The sequence below is a fragment of the Carcharhinus amblyrhynchos genome, chromosome 21, assembly GCF_965287045.1.
Source record: "Carcharhinus amblyrhynchos chromosome 21, sCarAmb.v2.hapA, whole genome shotgun sequence".
Lineage (NCBI taxonomy): Eukaryota > Metazoa > Chordata > Chondrichthyes > Carcharhiniformes > Carcharhinidae > Carcharhinus > Carcharhinus amblyrhynchos.
The window spans coordinates 5,277,487-5,301,820 of record NC_137344.1 but is presented as its reverse complement, the minus strand read 5'-3'; the positions used below and the strand labels follow the sequence as shown (position 1 = coordinate 5,301,820).

Genomic DNA, 24,334 nt, shown 5'->3' with positions numbered 1-24,334 from the left:
CAGTTCAAAATTCAGCAAAGGAGCGCAAAGGGATTGATTAAGAAGGAAAAACGAGAGTAACATAAAAATAGACTGTAAAAATGTCACTACTACTAAAAAGATTAGTGAAGACAAATGTTGGTCCCTTACAGTCCAGAACAGGACAACTTAATAGAGAACAAGAAAATGGCAGAGCAATTAAACAACTACTTTAGTTCAGTGCTCCTGGAGGAAGGCACAAATAACGTCTCAGAAATGCTAAGGAATCAAGAATGTGATAGCAAGGGCACTTGAAAATATCAACAGGATTAGACAAAATCATCAAGGATTTATGAAAGGGAAATCGTTTGTCCACCCATCTGGAGTTTTTCGAGGGCATAACTAGCAGAATAGATGAGGGCAAACCAATGGATGTGGTATATTTGTATTTTCACAAATCTTTGAAGTTCCACGAGAAGTTAGTGCGCAGATTTAAAGTGCATGGTTTGGGAGGTAATATACTAGTGTGGATTCAGGATTGTTTAGCAGATAGGAAACAGTGAAAAGATCCATTTATTCCTACTCTGTTTCCTGTGGCAGGCAGTAACTAATGGGGTCCCACAGGGATCAGTGCTTGTATGTTAACTATTCACAATATATATCAACGATTTGGATGAGGGAACCAAAAGTAATATTTCCAAGTTCGCTAACGACATGGAACTTGGTGGGAATGTGTGATGAGGAGATTGTTATAGGACTTCAAGGTGATTTAAACAAGTTTAGTGAGTGGACAAGTACATAGCAGATGCAATAAAATGTGGATGAATGTGAAGTCATTCACTTTGGACAGAGAAATAGTATGACAGTATTATTTAAATGCTGTTGGATTGGGAAATTTTGAAGTAAAAAGGGACTTGGGTATGCCGATACACGATTCACTGAAAGCAAGTATGCAGGTACAGCAAGTAGTTAAGAAATCAAATGGTATGTTGGCCTTCATTGCAAGAGGACTTGAGTACGGGAGCAAGGATATCTTACTGCAGCTGTATGGGGTCTTGGTGAGACTACACTTGGAGCACTGTGTGCAGTGAAGGTTCAACTCTACAGACTATTTCCTGGGATGGTGCAATTGTCATATTAGGAGAGATTGGGTCAAATGGTTTATTTTCATTGAAATTTAGAAGAATGAGAAGGAATCTCTTTGAAACTCATTAAAGTCTGACAGAGCTGGACAGATTGGATGTTTGGATGTTATTTCCTCCAGCTGGTGGGTCTAGAACAAGGGTCACACTCCCATGGTATAGGATATGTCGTTTAGGACTGTGCTGAAGAAACATTTCTTCACTAAGAAGGTAGTGAACCTGTAAAATTCTCTACTACAGAAGACTGTGGAGGCCAAGTCACTGAGTAATTTAAGAAGGAAATAAATAGATTTTTAGAATCAAAAGATGTAGGCAGGGAGATCACGGGATCAGGAATTGGCTAGCTGATAGAAGACAGAGGGTGGTGGTTGATGGGAAATATTCAACCTGGAGTTCAGTTACGTGGTGTACGTCAAGGATCTGTTTCGGGGCCACTGCTGTTTGTCATTTTTATAAATGACCTAGATGTAGACCTAGAGGGTGTAGACGGATGGATTAGTAAATTTGCTGACGACACCAAAGTTGGAGGAGTTGTAGACAGTGAGGATGGATGTTACAGTTTGCAGAGGGACATAGATAAGCTGCAGAGCTGGGCCGAGAGGTGGCAGATGGAGTTTAATACGGAAAAGTGTGAGGTGATTCACTTCGGTAAGAGTAACAGGAGTACAGAATATAGGGCTAATGGAAGGACTCTTAGTAGTGTTGACGAGCAGAGAGATCTCGGGGTACATGTGCATAGCTCCCTGAAAGTTGGCACCCAGGTTGATAAGGTTGTTAAGAAGGCGTACCGTGTGTTAGCTTTTATTGGTGGAGGGATTGAATTTCGGAGCCGTGAAGTCATGTTACAACTGTACAAAACTCTGGTGCGGCTGCACTTGGAGTATTGCGTACAGTTCTGGTTGTCGCATTATAAGAAAGATGTGGAGACATTGGAAAGGGTGCAGAGGAGGTTTACCAGGATGTTGCCTGGTATGGCGGGAAGGTCTTATGAGGAAAGGCTGAGGGACTTGAGGCTATTTTCATTGGAGAGAAGAAGGTTACGAGGTGACCTAATTGAGTCATACAAGATGATCAAAGGATTGGAGAGGGTGGACGGTGAGAGCCTTTTACCTCAGATGGTGATGGCTAACACAAGGGGACGTAGCTTTAAATTAAGGGGTGGTAATTATAGGACGGATGTCAGTAGGTTCTTTACTCGGAGGGTAGTAAGGCCGTGGAATGCCCTGCCTGCAGCAGTTGTGGACTCGCCAACTTTAAGGGCATTCAAATGGTCAGTGGATAGGCATATGGATAACATTGGAATAGTTTAGGTTGGAGGGTCATTAGATTGGTTCCACTGGTGGGCGCAACATCGAGGGCTGAAGGGCCTGTACTGCGCTGTAATGGTCTATAATCTAATCTATGAATGGTGTCGAGATAAAGGATCAGCCATAAGAACATAACATAAGAACATAAGAAATAGGAGCAGGAGTAGGCCATCTAGCCCTTCGAGCCTGCCCCGCCATTCAATAAGATCATTGGCTGATCTGTTGTGGCTCAGTTCCACTTTCCCGCCCTCTCCCCATAACCCTTAATCCCCTCTCTTATCAAGAACCCATCAACCCGCTTCTTAAAAATATTTAGCGAGGCAGCCTCCACCACTTCAACGGGCAGAGAATTCCAGAGATTCACCACCCTTTGAGTGAAGAAGTTCCTCCTCAACTCCGTTCTAAACCGCCTCCCCTTTATCTTGAGGCTGTGCCCCCTAGTCCTACTGTCTTTTTTGAGCGGGAAGAGTCTCTCCACCTCTATCCTATCCATCCCATTCATCATCTTATACGTCTCAATGAGATCTCCCCTCATTCTTCTAAACTCTAACGAGTACAAGCCTAGTTTATTCAGCCTCTCCTCATAGCTCAATCCCCTCAACTCCGGTATCAGCCTAGTAAACCTCCTCTGCACTCCCTCCAGGGCCAAAATATCCTTGCGCAGGTGCGGCGCCCAAAACTGCACACAGTACTCCAGCTGCGGCCTCACCAATGCCCTATACAGCTGCAGCAAGACCTCCCTACTTTTATATTCAATCCCCCTCGCTATGAAGGCCAGCATCCCATTCGCCTTCCTGACCACCTGCTGCACCTGCAAGCTGGGTTTTTGCGACTCATGCACAAGGACCCCGAGGTCCCTCTGCACCGTCGCCTGCTGCAGTTTTTCGCCACGTAAGTAATAGTCCTTCCTACCATTCTTCCTACCAAAGTGGACCACCTCACACTTGCCAACATTAAATTCCATTTGCCATTTCCTGGCCCATTCGCCCAGCCTATCTAGATCCTTCTGCAGACTCTCCACACCCTCCGCACAATTTGCCTTTCCCCCAATCTTGGTGTCATCAGCAAATTTCAACACCCTGCACTCGGTTCCCTCCTCCATGATTGTATTGAACAGGGGAGCAAGCTCCTAGGGTCGAATGGCCAACTCATATTTGCTACATTTCTAGCTCAATTTCTAAGCAGAGAAAATGAATGTTGTTTGGATGGAATGGCAAATTTTTGATCAAATTTCATTGAATGAGAACTTTTGTGCCTGTGCTGGCTCTTTGGAAAAATTAGCCGATTAGTTCCACTCACTTATTCTTTTCCTCAGAGCCCTGCAAATTTTACCGTTTCAAATACCTCTTCAATTCTATTTTGAAAACGATTATTATACCTGTTTTGTCAACCTTGCAAAGATTGCATGCCAGGTCATAACAGCAAACTGCCTAAAAAATGTTTCCTTGTCACTGGTGGTTATTTTGCAGGAAGTCATTTTTTATTTACAAAACTGTTCATAAGTTTGAACAACTCATCAAATCTTTCCTGAAACTCATTACTCAGAGGAAAACAAAAGTAGCTTCATCCCTCATACCATTGTAGCAGATCTCCACTTGTGGTCATCAGAATTTAATGCAGTACTCCAGTTGCGTCTAATCAGCCTTTTATAAAGGCTGAGCATAGCTTTCTTGCTTGTGTACTCACGCTATTTATGAAGTCAAGGGTTTATTACCCTTTTAATAGCCTTCCACAACTTGTTCTGCCACCTTGAAAGATGTGTACTTACTTCCCCAGATGCATCTTGCTTAAAATTTTAAATTGGTTCATAAGTTACTATTGTCCCTTCCATTTTTCCTACCAAAATGTCTTGCTTCCGTGTTACATCTCTAAATGTCGAGTCTCTGCTCATTTCACCAGTCTGTCACTATCCTTACTGCTTCCTGCATTTGAGTTTTGTCATTTTCAAACTTTGAAATAATTGTGCTCTGTATGCCAAGTCATTTTAGCAAACGTTAAAACGGGCTATGGTCTCAACACACATCCCTGGGGATAGCGCTGTATCCTTCTCTCCAGCCTGAAAACAACCACTCACCATGAGTCTTTGCCTTCTGTGTTGTTAACACATTCTCCCCATGTCTGTCTGTGATTCTCCTGTATGCTTCGGTTTCCGCCCACAATCCAAAGATGTGTGTGTTAGGTTGAATGGCCATGGAAAATTGCCCCTTAGTGTCAGGGGGACTAACAGGTTAAATCATGGGGTGACAGGGATAGATCCTGGGTGGGATTGTTGTCTGTGCAGGCTTGATGGGTCGAATGGTCTCCTTCTGCACTGTAGGAATTCTAAAATTCTGTTCCTGAATTTCAGTTTTTGCTAACAAGTTGTTTTTTGTTGAGGAAAAAAATGCAATTCTCTCCGTTTAACATTTCAGATTTGACCATTTTCAAAAAGGATTGTGCTTTACTAGCTTGCTTTATTAACGATTGTAACTTGAGGCAATGCAGTCCAATCTAAGGAGAAAATTTTAGAAGACTGTTATTATTTGAAGGCAATTTCTGAATTTACTAAACTCTCGACCTTAGACATGTTATATAAGCTTACTACTTTGATAGTACCATCTATTTATTCTAAGATGTTTGAAAATCCCAAATGTCTAGTTCAGCTTAGTAGATAAACACGCTAGCCTTGATTATTCCCATTTTTGAAAAATATATTGTACTAATCTCACTGAACATCGCAGTTGGAATTGAATTAGAATGGAATTGCAGTTGCAAAATGGTGTTTTTTTAATATTTGACCTTTTGGCTGTTTTCTCATTCGCTGATTATTTGATGCCTCTAGAATTGGTCAATTTTAATTTATTTTTATTAGTTTGTTTGATAATAGCTGTTTGCAAGGCCAGCGTTTGTTGCCCATCCTGAACTGCCCTTAAGGTGGTAGTGAGTTGTCTTTTGAACCTCTGCGCATGAGGTAAGGATGATCTAGATTTTGACCCAGCAACAGTGAAGGAGCAATGCTGTAAAATCATAGAATCCCTACAGTGCAGAAGATGGCCATTCAGCCCATCAAGTCTGCACCAACTCTCTTAAAAAAAAGCCTTACCAGGCCCATACCTCTGCCCTATCGCTGCAACCCTTTCCATGGCTAATCCACCTACGCATCTTTGGACACCAAAGGGCAATTACTCTGATCAATCCATCTAGCCCGCACATCTTTGGACTGTGGGAGGAAACCGGAGCGCCCGGAAGGAATCCAGGCAGACGCAGGGAGAACGTGCAAACTCTACACAGTCACCCAAGGCCAGAATCGCACCCAGGTCCTTGGCACTGAGACACTGGTGTTATTCACTGTGCCAGCTCTTAACATTAAGGCAGCGTGTGAACAAGTTTTCCATCGAGGAACTCCAGGAAAATTGAAATCAGTGGGAATTGGGGGAAAAAAACGTACCAGTTGGAGTCATACCCAGGCACCGAGAAAGATGGTTTGACTAAATTATAGTTCCAAGACAGGTTGAGTGGCCTGGAAGACAAGTTGCGGGTAATGGTATTCCTGTGTGTCTACTGGCATGTTCTTCCAGATGGCTCAGGTCATGGGTTTGGAATGTGTTGTTGGAGGCTTGGCGTTTTGTTGCAGTATGCTTTGTAGATGGTGCACACTGCTCCCTCTGTGCTAGTGGTAGAGGAAATCAATGTTTAAGGTAGTAGGAGGACTGCCGATCAAACTGGCTGCTTCGTCCTGGATGATGGTGAGCTTCATGAATGTAATTGGAGCTGCACTAATCCAAGCAAACTGGAGAGATTTTCATCATACTACTACTATGTATAGGCTTTGAGGTGCCAGGAGTTGAATTATGTGCCACAGAAGTCTCAGCTTCTGATCTGCTTTTGTAGCCACACTGATTATGTGGCCTGTCCAGTTCAGTTTCTGGTCAATGATATCCCCAGGATGTTGTTAGTAGAATATTCACTGATGGGAAGGTGGTCATTATCTGACATTTGAATGATGCAAATGTTACTTATCACTTATCAGCCCAAGCATGAATGCTGTTCAGGTCCGATTGTTTTAATATCTGAGGAGTTGTGAAAGGTGAGCAATCCCCACTTCTGATGGAGGGTAGGCACAGTGGCTGAATGGGTAGTGCTGCTGCGTCACAGCGCCAGGGACCTGGGTTTGAATCCCAACTTTGGGTCACTGTGCAGAGTCTGCACGTTCTCCCCATATCTGTGTGGGTTTCCACCAGGTGCTTCGGTTTCCTCCCACAGTCTGAAAGTGCTGGTTAGATGCATTGGCCATACTAAATGCTCCATCAGTGTACCTGAACAGTGCTAGAGTGTGGAGATTAGGGAAATTTTCATAGTAACTTCATTGCGGTACTAATGTAAGCCTACTTGTGACTAATAAATAAACTTTAGGACACTGGAGCAGCTGAAGATAGTCAGGCCTAGGGTACTACCCTGAGGAGCTTTAACAGCACTGCCCTGAGATAATTGGTCTACAACAATCAAACCATCTTTCTTTGTGCCTGGTATGACTCCAACTGGTGAGTTTTCCTCCTGATTCCCACTGACTTCAATTTTGCTGGAGTTCCTTGATGTTACACTTGGTCAAATGCTGCATTGATATCAAAGGCTGGTAATTAGACCTCACTATTCATTTTGGGTTGGAAAACTCTCGCTCTATGACTTCTTGAGGTCAGCTGTTTTGTCTGTGTTTGGTCTAATGTCTTTAATGAGGTTTGGGGTGAGTGAATCTGACAGAACCCAAACTGAGCATTGGTGAGCAGGTTATTGCTGAGTAAATGTGTTTGACAGAACTGTCAATTACACCTTAATAAAATCACTTCTGTGACAAATGTTTTTAACAATCTGCAGCTGATTCATGTGCTTGGTTGAGAAAGCTGCCAGAGTATTAAGAAGGCAGTTCAATAATTGCAGAAATTCAATGCAGAATATCCATGTGAAATTGGCTAATTTCATATAAAAGGAAGTGCCTTCATGTCTTGGTAATACAATCCCGCTTTTTTTTACTTAAAATAACCTATGTGTCCCTAAAAAAAAACCTGAAGTTTCTGCAGGATGGTGAGGGAGAGATGTAGACATTGAAGAAAATTACATCACAGGAACAGGCCCTCCAGTCCTGCACCATGCTGCCTGACCGGACTAAAACCCCCCACCCTCCCAGGGACCATATCCCTCTATTTCCATCCAATTCAAGTATTCATCGAGATGCCCCTTAAAAGTCAACATTGTAGCAGCGAGTTCCAGGCACCCACCATCCTCTGTGTGTTTAAAAAAAACAGTTGCCTCGTACATCACCTTTAAACCTATGCCCCCTAGTAAATGACTCTTCCATCCTAGGAAAAAACTTCTGACAATCCATTCTGCCCGATTATGAAGCCTTCATAATCTTCTAGACTTCTATCAAGGCGCCTCTCAACCTCCGCCATTCCAGCGAGAACAAACCAAGTTTCTCCAACCTTTCCTCCTAGCTAATGCCCTCCAAACCGGGCAACATCCAAGTCAATCTTTTCTGTACCCTTTCCAAAGCCTCCACATTCTTCTAGTAGTGTGGTGACCAGAATTGAACACTATATTCCAAGTGTGGCCTAACTAAGGGTTCTATAAAGCTGGAACATGACTTGCCAATTTTTAAACTCAGTGCGCTGGCCGAGGAAGGCAAGTATACCAGATGCCTTCTTGACTTCCTTCTCCACCTGTATTGCCACTTTCAGTGACCTGTGTACCTGTACATTCAGATCTCTGCCTATCAATAGTCTTAAGGGTTCTGCCATTTATTGTACATTTTCCATCCGTATTACACCTTCCAAAATATATTAGACTGCTCGGGGAGACCAGAGATGAAACTGCTGGGCCTCTAACAGAAATCTTTGTCTCTTCATTGGACACAGGTGAGGTCCCAGAGGATTGGAGGATAGCGAATGTGGTACCGTTATTTAAGAAGGGTGGCAGGGATAACCTGGGTAATTATAGGCCTTGAGCTTGACATCTGTGGTAGGGAAGTTGTTGGAGAGGATTCTTAGGATGTATGCACGTTTAGAACGGAACAATCTCAGTGACAGACAGTATGCTTTTATAAGAGGGAGGTCATGCCTTACAAATTTGGTTGAGTTTTTTGAGGAGGTGACAAAAATGGTTGACGAAGGAAGAGCCGTGGATGTCATCTATAGGGATTTCAGTAAGGCGTTTGACAAGTCCCTCATGGCAGGTTGGTGAAAAAGGTTAAGGCTCATGGGATACAAGGAGAGGTGGCTAGATGGGTAGTGAACTGGCTTGGCCACAGGAAAACGTCTGACAACACCAGGTTTTAGTCCAACCGAATTATTTGATAGTAAACGCACAAGCTTTCGAGGTTTCCCTCTTCGTCAGGTGAATGGAGAGTTCTGACCTCAGGCAGAGCATATAAAGCACAGACAGTTTAGAGATTACTGATTAGAATGCGAATCTTTACACCTAACCTGCTGTTCAAGTCCTAAAGTGGCCGACAATGTGAGTGGAAGGAGCACTGATCACAGGTTAAAGAGATGTGTATTGTCTCCAGACAGCACAGTGAGTGAGGTTTTGCAAACCCAGGCAAGTCACGGGGGTTACAGATAGTGTGACATGAACCCAAGATCCCTGTTGAGACCGTCCTCATGTGTGCAGAACTTGGCTATCAGTCTCTGCTCAGGGACTTCGTGCTGTTGTGTGTCTTGAAGGCTGCCTTGGAGAACGCTTACCCGAAGGTCAGAGGCTGAATGCCCGTGACCACCGAAGTGTTCGCCAACAGGAAGGGAAATACTCTTGCAACTCGGCCAACATTGTCTACCTGATACGTTGCAAGAAAGGACGTCCCGAAGCATGGTACATTGGGGAGACCATGCAGACGCTACGACAACGGATGAATGAACATCGCTCGACAATCACCAGGCAAGACTGTTCCCTTCCTGATGGCGAACACTTCGGTGGTCGCGGGCATTCAGCCTCTGACCTTCGGGTAAGCGTTCTCCAAGGCGGCCTTCACGACACACAACAGCGCAGAGTCGCTGAGCAGAGACTGATAGCCAAGTTCCGCACACATGAGGACGGTCTCAACAGGGATCTTGGGTTCATGTCACACTATCTGTAACCCCCGTGACTTGCCTGGGTTTGCAAAACCTCACTCACTGTGCTGTCTGGAGACAATACACATCTCTTTAACCTGTGATCAGTGCTCCTTCCACTCACATTGTCGGCCACTTTAGGACTTGAACAGCAGGTTAGGTGTAAAGATTCGCATTCTAATCAGTAATCTCTAAACTGTCTGTGCTTTATATGCTCTGCCTGAGGTCAGAACTCTCCATTCACCTGACGAAGAGGGAAACCTCAAGCTTGTGCATTTACTATCAAATAAATCGGTTGGACTAAAACCTGGTGTTGTCAGACGTTTTACTGTGTTTACCCCAGTCCAACACCGGCACATCCACATCTTGGCCACAGGAGACAGAGGTAGCAGTTGAAGGGCCTTTTTCCAGCTGGAGGTCTGTGACCAGTGGTGTTCCTCAGGGCTCTGCACTGGGACCTCTGCTATTTGTGATGTATGAAGGTGTAACTGGTGTGATCAGTAAGTTTGCGGATGACGCAAAGATGGCTGGACTTGCTGATAGCGATGAACATTGTTGGACAATACAGCAGGATATAGGCTGGAAAATTGGGTGGAGAAATGGCAGATGGAATTTAATGCAGATAAATGTGAAGTGATGCATTTTGGTAGAACTAATAGGGGGGAGTTATACAATAAATGGCAGAACCATCAAGAGTATAGAAACACAGAGGGATCTAGGTGTGCAAGTCCACAAATCCTTGAAGGTGGCAGCACAGGTGGAGAAGGCATATGGCATGCTTGCCTTTATAGGATGGGGTATAGAGTATAAAAACTGGAGTCTGATGTTGCAGCTGTATAGAACGTTGGTTAGGCCACATTTGGAATACTGCATCCAGTTCTAGTCGCCACACTACTAGAAGGATGTGGAGGCTTTGGAGAGAGTGCAGAGGAGGTCTACCAGGATGTTGCCTGGTATGGAAGGTCTTAACTATGAGGAGAGATTGGGTAGACTGTGGTTGTTCTCCCTGGAAAGACGGAGAATGAGGGGAGACGTAATAGAGGTGTACAAAATTATGAAGGGTGTAGATACGGTGAACGGTGGGAAGCTTTTTCCCAGGTCGGAGTTGATGATCACAAGGGGTCACAGGCTCAAGGTGAGAGGGGCGAGGTTTAACTCGAGTATCAGAGGGATGTTTTTTTACACAGGGTGGTGGGGGCCTGGAATGTGTTGCCAAGTAGGGTGGTGGAGGCAGACATGCTGGGATCATTTAAGACTCACCTGGATAGTCCCATGAGCAGACTGGGAATGGAGGGATACAAACAAGTAGTCTAGTTGGACCAGTGAGCGGCACAGGCTTGGAGGGCTGAAGGACCTGTTTCCTGTGCTGTACTGTTCTTTGTTCTTCTTTATTACCTCACATTTGTCTGGATTAAGCTCCATCTGCCATCTCTCCAACCGATCTGTATCCTGACGGTCCTCATCGCTATCTGCAATTCCACCAACTTTGTGTTGTCTGCAAACTTGCTAATCAAGTTCCCTCCAAGTCATTGATATATATAAATGTCCCAGCACTGACCCTTGAGGAATGCCACTAATCACAGCCCCCCATTTAGAAATGCACCCTTCCACTGCTACCCTCTGCCTTCTATGATCGAGTAAGAAGTCTCACAACACCAGGTTAAAGTTCAACAGGTTTAGGAAGACGCTGGTGGGTGTCGTCTATAGGCCCCCGAATAATGATCTGGAGGTGGGGCGGGCTGTTAACACGCAAATAAGTGCGGCGTGCAGGAATGGGACGGCAGTAGTTATGGGAGATTTCAATCTGCATATTGATTGGTCGACCCATGTTGGACGAGGTGGGCTCGAGGAGGAGTTCCTGGAATGCTGCCGGGATAATTTCCTTGAACAGTGTGTGTTGGAGCCGACGAGGGAGCGAGCTATCTTGGATCTGGTGCTATGTAATGAGGCGGGTAGAATTAGGGACCTTGCGGTGAAGGATCCTCTTGGAGAGAGTGATCATTGTATGGTGGAGTTTCTGGTGCAGATGGAGGAGGAGAAAGTGGGTTCCCGGACACGCGTCCTTTGTTTGAATAGAGGGGAGTATGGTAGGATGAGAGAAGAATTGGCGAATGTGGACTGGGGGAGTGCGTTGGAAGGTAGGTCTGCTGAGGAGCAGTGGAGGATCTTTAAGGAGATCTTTCTTGGTGCTCAGCAGAAATTTATTCCGATGGTTAAAAAGGACAGTAGGAAGAGAGGTAATAAGCCGTGGATAACGAAGGAGGTGAAGGAAAGTGTTAAATTAAAAGCGGAGGAATTTAGAGTAGCTAAGAGTAGTGGGCGAGAAGAGGATTGGGAAAGGTTTAAATGTCAACAAAGATTGACAAAGAAGTTGATAAAGGAGGGTAGGAGAAGCTATGAGGCTGGGCTAGCACTTAATATAAAAAAGGATAGCAAGAGTTTTTATAAATATATAAAAAGGAAGAGGCTGGCTAGGGTGAACGTTGGTCCTTTAGAGGATGAGAAAGGGGAGCTAGTGGTAGGGGATGGGGATATGGCTAAGGTCTTGAATAACTTTTTTGTTTCTGTCTTCACGGAGGAGGACGTGAATAATTTGCCGGGTGTTAGCGATGGAAAGGTGGTAGGAATGGAGGGTCTTAATGACATTACTGTTACTAGAGAGGTGGTGCTCGACAGACTGGAGGGACTGATTGTGGACAAGTCCCCAGGACCGGATGGAATGCATCCGAGGGTTCTGAAAGAAATGGCGGAGGTGATAGTGGATGCCTTGGTGGTTATTTTCCAGACGTCGCTGGATTCCGGGGAAGTGCCGGAAGATTGGAAAACGGCTAATGTTACGCCGTTGTTTAAGAAGGGTGCCAGGCAAAAGGCGGGGAATTATAGGCCGGTTAGTTTAACGTCTGTGGTAGGTAAAATGTTAGAATCCGTCATTAAGCAGGAAATTGCGAGGCATCTTGAAGGGAATTGCTTGATAGGGCGGACGCAACACGGTTTCATTAAAGGGAAGTCGTGTCTGACAAATTTACTGGAGTTCTATGAGGATGTGTCTAGGGCAGTGGATAGAGGAGAGCCGGTGGATGTGGTCTTTCTGGATTTTCAGAAGGCGTTTGACAAGGTACCTCACAAGAGGTTATTGCAGAAGGTCAGGGGACATGGAGTTGGGGGTAGGGTGTTAGCGTGGATAGAGGATTGGTTGTCAAATAGGAGGCAGAGAGTGGGGGTCAATGGGTGCTATTCGGATTGGCGGTTGGTGACTAGTGGGGTGCCCCAGGGGTCGGTGCTGGGGCCTCAGCTATTTACCATTTACATAGATGATCTGGAGGAGGGAACCGAGTGCGGGGTGTCAAAATTTGCTGATGACACCAAGATTGGGGGAAAGGCAAATTGTGCGGAGGGTGTGGAGAGTCTGCAGAAGGATCTAGATAGGCTGGGCGAATGGGCCAGGAAATGGCAAATGGAATTTAATGTTGGCAAGTGTGAGGTGGTCCCCTTTGGTAGGAATAATGGTAGGAAGGATTATTACTTACGTGGCGAAAAACTGCAGCAGGTGACGGTGCAGAGGGACCTCGGGGTCCTTGTGCATGAGTCGCAAAAACCCAGCTTGCAGGTGCAGCAGGTGGTCAGGAAGGCGAATGGGATGCTGGCCTTCATAGCGAGGGGGATTGAATATAAAAGTAGGGAGGTCTTGCTGCAGCTGTATAGGGCATTGGTGAGGCCACAGCTGGAGTACTGTGTGCAGTTTTGGGCGCCGCACCTGCGCAAGGATATTTTGGCCCTGGAGGGAGTGCAGAGGAGGTTTACTAGGCTGATACCGGAGTTGAGGGGATTGAGCTATGAGGAGAGGCTGAATAAACTAGGCTTGTACTCGTTAGAGTTTAGAAGAATGAGGGGAGATCTCATTGAGACGTATAAGATGATGAATGGGATGGATAGGATAGAGGTGGAGAGACTCTTCCCGCTCAAAAAAGACAGTAGGACTAGGGGGCACAGCCTCAAGATAAAGGGGAGGCGGTTTAGAACGGAGTTGAGGAGGAACTTCTTCACTCAAAGGGTGGTGAATCTCTGGAATTCTCTGCCCGTTGAAGTGGTGGAGGCTGCCTCGCTAAATATTTTTAAGAAGCGGGTTGATGGGTTCTTGATAAGAGAGGGGATTAAGGGTTATGGGGAGAGGGCGGGAAAGTGGAACTGAGCCACAACAGATCAGCCAATGATCTTATTGAATGGCGGGGCAGGCTCGAAGGGCTAGATGGCCTACTCCTGCTCCTATTTCTTATGTTCTTATGTTCTTATGTTCTTATTTGGTATCAATGTCACTAGCTTTCGGGGCTTTGCCCTTTGTCAGGTGAGTGGGGAGTTAACAAAACCATGTTGCCTCTCTCCTAATACATGCACTTATTTCCAATGGGAGTAAATCCTGTCTCAAAGAATCCTCTCCAATAATTTCCCTACCACTAATGTAAGACTCACTGGCCTATAATTACCTGGATTATCCTTGCTCCCCTTCTTAAACTAAGGAATAACATTGGCAATTCTCCAGTCCTCTGGGACCTCCCCTGTAAGAATTCTCACAACACCAGATTCAAATCCAACAGGTTTATTTGGCCTGCCTTGTATTCTACCTCCCCTGTAACCAGTAAGGATACAAAGATTTCTCTCAAGGCCCCAGCAATTTCCTCCCTTGTCTCTCAGTATGGAGATATTTCCCTCAGGCCCTGGGGACTTGTCTACCTTAATGTGTCTCAAGAATGCCAGTACCGCCTCCTTTTTCATCTCAATGTGACCCAAACATCAACACACCCTTTCCCAGACTCATCATCCATCAAGTCCTTCTCTTTGGTAAATACTGACGCAAAGTACTCATTTAATACCTCGCCTGTTTCGTCTGGTTCTATGCATAGACTCCCTCCCCTGTCCTTGAGTTGGCCAACTCTCTCCTTGGCTACCCTCTTGCTCTTTATATATGTATAAAAAGCCTTTATCCTTAATTCTGCTGGCCAGTGACTTCTATGACCCCCTTTAGCCCCTCCTGACTTCTTGCTAAGTTTCTTTCTACTTTTCTTGTAGTCCTCCCTTACTTTGTGTATTCTCAGCCTCCTAGCCTTGACAGATGCTTCCTTTTTCTTTTTGATTGAGCTCACAATATCTCTGGTTATCCAAGGTTCCCAAAACTTCCCGTAGCTACCCTTCATCCTACAGGAATGTGCCAGTCTTGAATTCCTATCAGCTTGCAGTTAAAAGCATCCCACGTGTCAGATGGTGATTTGCTCTTAAACATCATCTCCCAATCTTCATTCTTTAGTCCCTGCTTAATACTGTTGTAATTAGTCTTCCCCCAATTTAGCGCTTTCACCTGAGGACTACACTTACCTTTATCCGTCAGTACCTCTTAAAGCTTACTGAGATGTGGTCACCGTTCCTAAACTGCTCCCTTACTGAAATGCCGACCACCAGGCTTATTCCCTAATACCAGGTCTAGTATGGCACCTTCCCTCATTGGACTATCTACGTACTATTTCAATAAGCCTTCCTGGATGCTCCTTACAAACTCTATCCACACCCCTAACACTAAGTGAGTCCCAGTCAAAAAAGGGGAGAAGTTAAAATCACCTGCCACAACAATCTATTACTTTTACACTTGCCAAAGTCTGTCCACATATGTGTTTCCTGAGTCCAGCTGACTGTTGGGAGGCCTATAGTAACCTCCTAACATTGTGACTACACCCTTCCTATCCCTGAGCTCATGGAAACAGTTTTCAGATTACTTCAATTTAATTGAACATGAGTGCTTACAGTACTTTTTGAATTCAAGAAGCCAGTAGTGAACACAGAACTGCAAATATAAAGATCATGAAATGTTGAGGTTGGATTCAAATTTCACAATTATATTGGAATTATTTCATGAAATTAACTTTATCATTACTAATTGGGAATTGCAGCATTTGCATGAGTGATTTTGATACCATTGTTTGGTCAGGCAAATATTTTGGAACCTTCGTGCCACCCTGAGGAAAGTGCTACAGAGGAATCCCTCATTTTATGAATCTCTATTCCACAAAGAACTGTGATTCCAGAGAGAAAAGATGTTATAAATGTTTGTACAAGGTTTAATTTGTGTCTTCCCAAGCTTGGGAATGATTACCTTAAGTAGAAAATTATTTATTTTCATCTGCCTTCCAGCGTTGAATTATCTATATAATCTATAACACCTCTATGAATTAACTTAATTTTTTTAAATTACTGTTGATATTTTGCTTCTTGACTTGTAATTTGCAAAAAATCAGAACTTATTCACCTGACTGTTCTTATGTCAACTAAGAGCAAGATTAGCCTTTCAATATTCTGAAAATTTGAAACTCTTTCTTTGGCTAAGTGCAATATTTTATCATGCAATTGGTGAATTGTCTCCATTGTTTTTCACCTGTCAAATATATTCAAATCAGAAGTGAAAGTAGGTCAACATTTTTAAGTTCCTAAATTTATTCCGTCGTTCTCTTTGAAAAGATATTTTAAATTGGCTGTAATTCTGATATTTCAGGTATTGATCCTGAAATGAAAGAAAACAAAACTCATCTGGTATATTGTTGTCTTGGACCGTTTTATGCCAGTTTTGGAAACTATTATAATTCAAATAATGCTAACATTCTTATTCTGTAAAGGCCAATAACTTTGAACATAACACAAAAAATTGGAGCAAGAATAGATCTCTTGGCCCATTAAGCCTGCTCAATCATTCAATGCAATTATGTCTATTATTGGGCTTCAGCTCCCATTTTTCTACCCGCTCTCCATATTTCTTAATTCTTTGAAGGACAAAGACTCTGTCTATCCTTGCCTCAAATGTATTCAATGGATGAGTATCCACAGCCCTCTGGGGTAGAGAATTCCAAAGATTTGCAATTGTTTGAGTGAGACAATTTCCCATGTCAGTTTAAATGATCGGTGCCTTCTCCTGAGATTGTGCCCCTGTGTTTTAGATAATTCAACCAAACGAAACGATCACTCAGCATCCACCCTATAAAACTACCTTCAGAATTTTGTAAGTTTCAGTTAGATCGCCTCTCACTCTTCCAAACTACAGAAAACATGAGCCCAATTTACTCAGCCTTTCATCATAGGATAACGCCTAATTACAGGGACCAATTAATTGAATCTTTGTTGTATCATCTTGAATGCAAGCTTCCAGTTATAAAAAGTTCTGACAGTTTCTTTGTAACAAATGATTAAAAAATAGTCCTGACTACTTCTACTTTTAAAATATAGGGAAGAGATTTTCCCATTTAAATTTTAGCATGGCTGAAAACCCCCCATTATGGTTAAATGTTACACTACTTCTGAAGTGGACATTTCATCCAGGAACCAGTTCAAAATTATTTTCAGCTCCTGATGGCTCGCATCTCTTTACTTTCCCAACCTGATGACTTCTGATCAGAGAACTGACTTTTACTGTGGGTGTTACACAATAGACTCCCTCTTTCCAACTCCAAGCTAGGCAAATCTTCCAACCGCCTTTAAATTTTCATAAACGCCATCTTCAATCTGAGGGCAAGCTCCTATGTGTGTTCTACATGGCAAACATTAGAGTCAGCTTCATCTCTGTTTCAGGTGCAGGATTAGCTTCCTTCATCTCCTGCTCTCAGCCTCTCAAATGGCTGCAGGCCACACCAATCAAAATTGCTGTCCTTCTGATATTCATGGATTTACAGGGAGACCTGTGTTGATGTCAGAAAATGGCTTCCTTAGCCATTCATGGCAACATGAAACACAGTAATCTCGTATCTAGGTAGAATTGCTAATTAGCTGTCTTTGATCCCAACTCCCTTTTCCACGTAGAATTAAGTGCATATTTTATAGCATAAGTATTTACAACCCAATGCCAACAGTACTTTTCTTGGGAGACTTGGGGACTACTGATAAATTCTGATACTGCTACCTTACATCATCATCTCAGTAAAATAATCCAAGCCTTCCTTTGCTTACTAACAATCAAACCACCCAGGCTTACTGTCAGCAGACTGCAGACCTGGTCAGATGAGACCTTAATTTAAGTTTTAAAGCTGCAGCCCCAAAATATAATAATCATTAAACCAAAAGATAAAGCCCCAAAATATAATAACTTTATAAACGTCACAGTTGTAACATTCTGAATTTGGCTACTGCACAAGCAACTTTTCATAATGTTTGAATAAGCATGTGGGCAGATGAGGTTGGAAGGGATAGATAGCTATCCATTGTAGTTAGAAGAAATACCCAATTTAAGTTTGGAAAATGACATGGCCTTTGTAATACAATAATGAGTTGGAAAGTTCATGTGCTCATATAGTGAGCTTCTGATCTTTATTCTACCATCAGCTGTGGCATTGTGATGGCACTCGCCTCTGAGACAGCAGGTTAAAAGTTCAAATTCCTTTATACGGACATGAACACACATCTAGACAAATGTTCAAGTGCAATACTGAAGGAGCAGGAGCTGTGCTTTAGCTGAGACCTTGGATCAAGGCCTTCATCATTCTATCCCTTGGGCATAAAAAGATCAATTGCAGCCCCTTCTCAAGGCGACTAGGGATGGGCAATGAATGCTGGCTAGCCAGCGAAGCCCCTGTCCCATGAATGAATGATAAAAATTGCTAAAATAAATTATATGCTTATTACCATTCTTATTTGTGGGACTCCTATATATGCAAGTTTTTTTCTTTATCAGGGGAAACCCAGCTTAACAAGAAATTAAAATTTATTCACAATCTTTTTTGATGGAAAGACAGGATGAGACATTTTGAAGTGGGGGTGCAGCTTTATTATAATAGTGCCGAAATGTTTGTTCTTTTTAAATATGATTTTGCATGTTTTTCATTTACCTTCATCCTTTCATTTAATGCAAACATTAAATAATTTAAGAAATATTGCAGTGAAACCCATATAAACAGACACTTCCAAAAATGAAAGACTTCCATGGTTAAAATAATCATGAGGCGTTCTGAAACTTTTAGCACTGGGAACTTGGGAACCATGCCATCCTTTGATGGGACCGACTCAACCTGTCCTCATAAGAAACTCCTCCAAAGTGGGGTCTTGAACTCTTCAGTGCTCATTCTCTCCCTTGTTCCCCTTTCCCTAGTCCCAATTTGATACTTTGATAGCAAGTACCCGTTGTTTTTATAAAACCAACTTCTTGCCCCGCCTTAGATTTATCCTAAATTCCCGATGTTTTTATCTCAGCCAGTAGCCTTTCATCTAGAAATTTGATAAATACCTTCTGGAAGTTAGGTCATGGGACATTTCACAGACCACTTAGATTGCCAATTCTTCAAAATGAGCTCTCTCTCTTTTTCAACATTTTCTGCGATTCATTGTTATTATATAGATAATTATCAAGTTTTTAATTTGATAGTTAACCTGGTAATTTCTGAGAATTTGGCGTGGTTAGGTAATGTCTTGTGATTTTATTGCTGAACATTACGTTTATTGGTTTCTATTAAATTCTATTCTTGCCTCCCTATCATTCAGTGGCTTTGTGATTATTGTCAATGCCTTTCAAATCTTCCTAGTTTCCTGAAGCACTTAATTGCTGAAGATGTTTTTGAGACTTTTCAATACATGTAAGACGTGGTCTTGTATATGAACTGGCGTGAGGAACAGGTTTCCCACTTCTTCCTTTCATTGGAGAATGACTGACTTATTGACATTGCCAATTGTTTTCTCAGTGCTATATTTAAACTCAGTCAATTCTATTTATTTCTACTTTGATTAGCTAATAATTCCATCTTTAAATCAGCCCAGGTAATTAGCAAGTAATCATTTTGTATGAATTTGTTGCTTCCTACTGTGGAAAATGAATATATGACTTTAAAATGAAGGATGGTATTTAAGCAACATTGGAATAGGGTAGCTTGCTTCATCCCCAAATGAGAAATTCTTACTAAAGTGCAACTAATATCCTGTGCAAGAAGGAATTGGTATTCTTCACCTATTGCTGGCATAGTGGGTTAGCACAGTGTCCTCACTGTGCCAAAGACCCAGGTTTGATTCCCGGTTTGGGTACCTGTGTGGTGTCTGCACATTTCCTCTAGGTGCTCCAGTTTCTTCCCACAGTTTGAAAGATGTGGTGGTTAGGTGATTTGGCTGTGCTAAATTCTTCCCTCAGTATACCCAAACAGATGCCAGAGTATGACAATTAGGGGATTTTCACAGTAACTTCATTGCAATGTTAATGTAAGCCTACTTGTGACACTAATAAATAATCTTATAAAATATTCTCGGACCAACTTAAAATAATGCTACGCTGAGTTAGCTGATCCTAGCCAGTGCAGTTGCCATACAAGAGAGCTGCTACAATTGATTTATGATTCTCTTTTAAAGATTTGAGTGTTAATTAGTCAGTGTTCACGCTCGCGATCTCTATCAGCAACTCTTGCTGGAAGAATTGGATGCAACCAACACTTGACTTGCAAATTATTATTTTGCCCTTCTGTGGCTCTTTGACCTCTGCTTCTGAGGTTTATATTAATAATGATTACTTAAGTGAGCTACCAGGAAGCATATCTCAACAAGGACTCAAAATCTTCAGAAAAGGAAGAAATAAAAATGAGGGGAAATTGTATTTATCACTGCATGTTTTTAATATTTTCATTTTCTGTATGAACCTTTTTATAATTATTTTAATAACATCAATTCTGTTTGCTTGTGCCTGTAAAAATCCTGCCATCCATTGCTGACCGATCTTTTTGGCGAGTTTGGTTACCCTCCCTGTTAACTTCATTTAAGTAAAATTTACATTCCACAATTCCCTTTGGTAGTACATCCAGCCTATGTATAACATGATATAGCGAATAGCAGATTTGTGGGTCTTTTTCTGATTGGCAGGCAGTGACTAGTGAAATACTGCAGGGATCTGTGCTAGGACCCCAAATGTTCACCTTATAAATGATTTGAAAGAGGGAATTAAGTGTTTTATCTCCAAATTTGCAAATGGTAGAAAGTTGGATGAAAGACTAAGCTTTGAGGAGGATGCAGAGATGCTTCACTGTAATTCGGGCAGGCTAAGAGTGTGAGCATGTGCATGGCAGATGCAGTATAATGTAGATAAATGTGAAGTTATCCTCTTTTTGGTAGCAATAATAGGAAGACAGGTTATCACCTTGAATGGGTGTAAATTTTGCAAGGTGAATACTCAGCGAGACCTTAGCGTCCTCATGCATCAGTCACTGAAAATAAGCACATAGGTATAGCAGGCAGTAAAGAAGGCAAATGGTATGTTGGCCTTTATAGAGGATTCGAGTCTAGGAATATGGAGGTTTTACTGCAAGTGTTTAGGGTGTTGATGACGCCACACCTGGAGTATTGGACACAGTTTTGGTGTCCTTTATCTGAAGAAGGATGCCCTTGCTATAGAGGGAGTAATGCGAAGGTTTACTAGGCTGATCCCTGGGATGTCAAGTCTGTCATATGAGAAGAGACTAAGTTGGTTAGGATTATATTTAGAAGAGCAAGAGGGGATCTTGTAGAAACTTATAAAATTTTAACAGGGTTACATAGGGTAGATTTGGATTGAATGTTCCTGATGGTAAGGTGGTCCAGACCAGGGGTCATTGTTTAAAGAAAAGGCATAAATTTTCTAGTTCTGAGTTGAGGAGAAATTTCTTCACCCAGAAAATGGTGAATTTGTGGAATTCACTACTAGAGAATGTAGTTGAGGTCAAAACATTGTGTGATTTCAAAAGAAATTAAATGTAGCTCTTGAAGTTTTAAAGGGATCAAGGGATATGGGGGTTGGTGGTGGGAAAATGGGTTGATCAGCGTATGGAATCTGATGATCAGTCATGGTGATAATGGCAGAACAGGTTCAACAGGCCAAATGGCCTGCTTCTAGTTTCTGCGTTTCTATTAGGAATGTCTTGACCAGTTGATGAAAAAATAACCTTTACAGGATATGGCTCTTTAGGCATTTTTAAACACCATATCTTTAAAGAAATCGCGTTTTCTAATGACTGACTTCTGAAGTGCATCCAAGTTGATCATGTATATCAAAATGTCAGCCAATTTGAATGCAACAATATCGTACAAATTTCAAATGAGATGAATAACCAATTGATGTATTTTTGATGGTCCTCACGTGAGAGTTCTCTGCTTTTTAAATATTATTTGCTGAAGTCCTAGAGGGGGACTTCAATGAGCATTCTTATGATTGAGTTGAGAGGCCTACCAACTGAACTAAACTGACAGTTTACGTATACTAGTAGCTGTACAATTCTAGGATCTAGTCCTTGTTAAGCATGTTAAGTAGTTGGAAAACCAGGTAGAGTTCTACTTCTATTCATTCCTTCATAAAGATATCAAAGCTAAAATTAAGTTACTTGCTGAAGTTTTAGTGCAAACCTTTTAGGTAGGTTTGGCAGTTGGGAAGAACGAACCAGCAAAGGGATAACAATATTTCTGCATTAGATAGATTTTGTGGAACATGGGATGGCTACAAATCCATTGGAAAAATAATAATTAAGACACATTTAACAACTTTTTTTGGCATAAAGATAAATTGTATGGCTTAGCTTACTGGAAAACAATTAGAATTTTATCCAAATTCTTTCTGTCCTACTTGCTTCCAAGTTCAGCATTTTGAGGCTTCCTCGGTTTGCTTGGCTTATGTTGACCATTACAGAATACACTGCAATTATGGCAAATTGGCATGAGCTCTAAAATTATTTCTAACTCATCACAGCAATTTCTGTGCTCAGTGCTTTACTTTGCAGAACTTTGATACTAATTTTGTTTTGGAGTGCTTGAGTTAGAGGATGAAATGTAGAGGTAGATCATCCTAAGGACTGGCAAAAATAAACTTTGCAATCTATTGTCATATTTTTCTTAATGATTTGTACCATGAATTTCTCTTCCAAAGGATTATAATGTATTACTTTTTTATTGTTTTAGGTTGTGATACTTACTCAAGACTGCAATGACAAGTCAGAGCAGTAGCCATGCAGAAAGAGCAGTTTCTATGTCGTCATCACCAAAAGTGCAGGTTCAACGCTCCATTTCTCGAGAGACCATCACTATACACTTTTCTGCCTTTGGTAAGGAAGAGGAGGAGGAAGAGGAAAAAAAATTTGAAGATTCCTCCATAACTCTTGATGAAGACCAAAGCTTTGTATCCGAACTTAAAGGAAATAAAGGTACTTGTGAATATGGTGGCCAACTTTTATCAGAGCCTGCTACCTCATCAAATATGTCAGCAACATCAACTTCAGTCACGATCTCCATTTCGCCTTCGGCATCAACAATTATCTCTTCAGAGCCATTGGAAACATCAGTAATGTTGCCTTCTGAATCACTTCCTACTACTGCATTGCCGTTGTTCTCATTACCAGTCCAGCTATTAGATTCTACCAATTTGTCTTCAGAGGTGAGAACTGCAATTTCGGCTTCTACATCTGATTCTTCACCTCAACATGTTGTGCATTCCGTTGTCCCTTCATCTTCGATGACGAGCACAAAGCCATTCTTGAGTTTGGTAAAATCTCTTTCAACAGAAGTAGAACCAAAAGAACCCACAACTCCTCTAAAGACAAGGCAGTTAATGAAAACACTGGTTAAATCTCTGTCAACAGACACATCAAAACAAGAATCTGAATCTGTCCCATTTAGAACCTCTGATTCCCGAATAAACTTGCATCTCTTCAAACAGTTTACACAACCTCGTGTCACTGGAGGAGATTCTAAAACTGCACCTTCTTCCCCAATTACTTCTCCATCAGAAGGTAGGTCATTTTTTAAAGTAACAGAAGTGGAGGCTAGAATTGAAGACACTAAGCGGCGACTTTCCGAAGTTATTTATGAACCTCTTCAACTTCTAAACAAAATAATCGGCGATGAGACCAGCAGTCTTCGACATAAGGCTTTGTCATCTAGTGCAACAGAACTTTCCACTCTTGCCAGTTTAAATGGACATTTGGAAAGCAGCAACAACTATAGCATTAAAGAGGAAGAATATGATTCTGAAGGGGACAGTTCAACAAAAGATACCATTCCAAGTACAAGTCATTCAAAACCCGTGGATGAGCTTTCAAAAGAGGGGGACACTAAAAACTCACAGGGGACCACAAAGGAAATTTCTCTGAAGACATCATCCCTAGGTCTAGAAAAATGCTCACTTTCTGTACTTGCTAGCAAAGAAGATGATGAGTTCTGTGACTTGTACCTTTCTGAATTTGAGGTGGAAACTGAGGAAGAGATTGACAGGGATAAAACTATCGGACCATTAACTGGAGAAAAAGCATTTGAAAAAGAAAATAAACTGTTGGAACAAGATGAAATTAAGTCTGAAGTACAGCCACCTGAAGTTCCATTAAAGACTTTATTATTCTTTACCTTGCTTGTATATTCCTATTTAGTGCTGCCTCTGCCAAGTTATTTAAGTGGGCTGTTACTTGGTATTGGCTGTGGATTTATGACAGCTATTGGTATTGTTTGGCTGGTAGTACCAAGAAAGTCGAGGGATTATCAACTGCTGCAAAGAAGGATTCATTTTGAACATTTAACTACAGAACCGTTGGATATAAAAGAACCAGAAATATTTAAGGTGGGAGTACTTTAATCTTCAGAATTTGATTTACTTTTAAACATTGTATTTTCAGGTTACATGACTGATCTAAAGCCTGAAGAATGAAATATTTTGTTGTAAAATCTTTCATTATTTTTAATGATTGTGCAATGTATATCTGTTCATATAGGTATTCTGCTTGCGTGTTAGGTAAGGCTATTCTTGAAATGCCATTTTGACCCTTTAGGGTGGACTCGAGTTGGTTTAAAGTTTTTTCATTCACGCTAAAAATAAAGACTTAAGTTTTGAATGAAAATCAGT

The 24,334-nt window shown here is 42.1% G+C and overlaps 1 protein-coding gene across 4 annotated transcripts in view; it reads left to right on the top strand.

Moving 5' to 3' along the window:
• Positions 1-24,334, top strand: part of tex2 (testis expressed 2) — a 153,579-nt gene that overhangs the window by 55,605 nt on the left and 73,640 nt on the right. For all 4 annotated transcript variants that reach the window (XM_080209347.1, XM_080209349.1, XM_080209346.1 and 1 more), the window contains one exon: positions 22,405-24,052. In XM_080209347.1, the coding sequence (XP_080065473.1) occupies positions 22,430-24,052 (1,623 nt within the window). In that variant the 5' untranslated portion in view covers positions 22,405-22,429. The remainder of the gene's footprint in view (positions 1-22,404; positions 24,053-24,334) is intronic.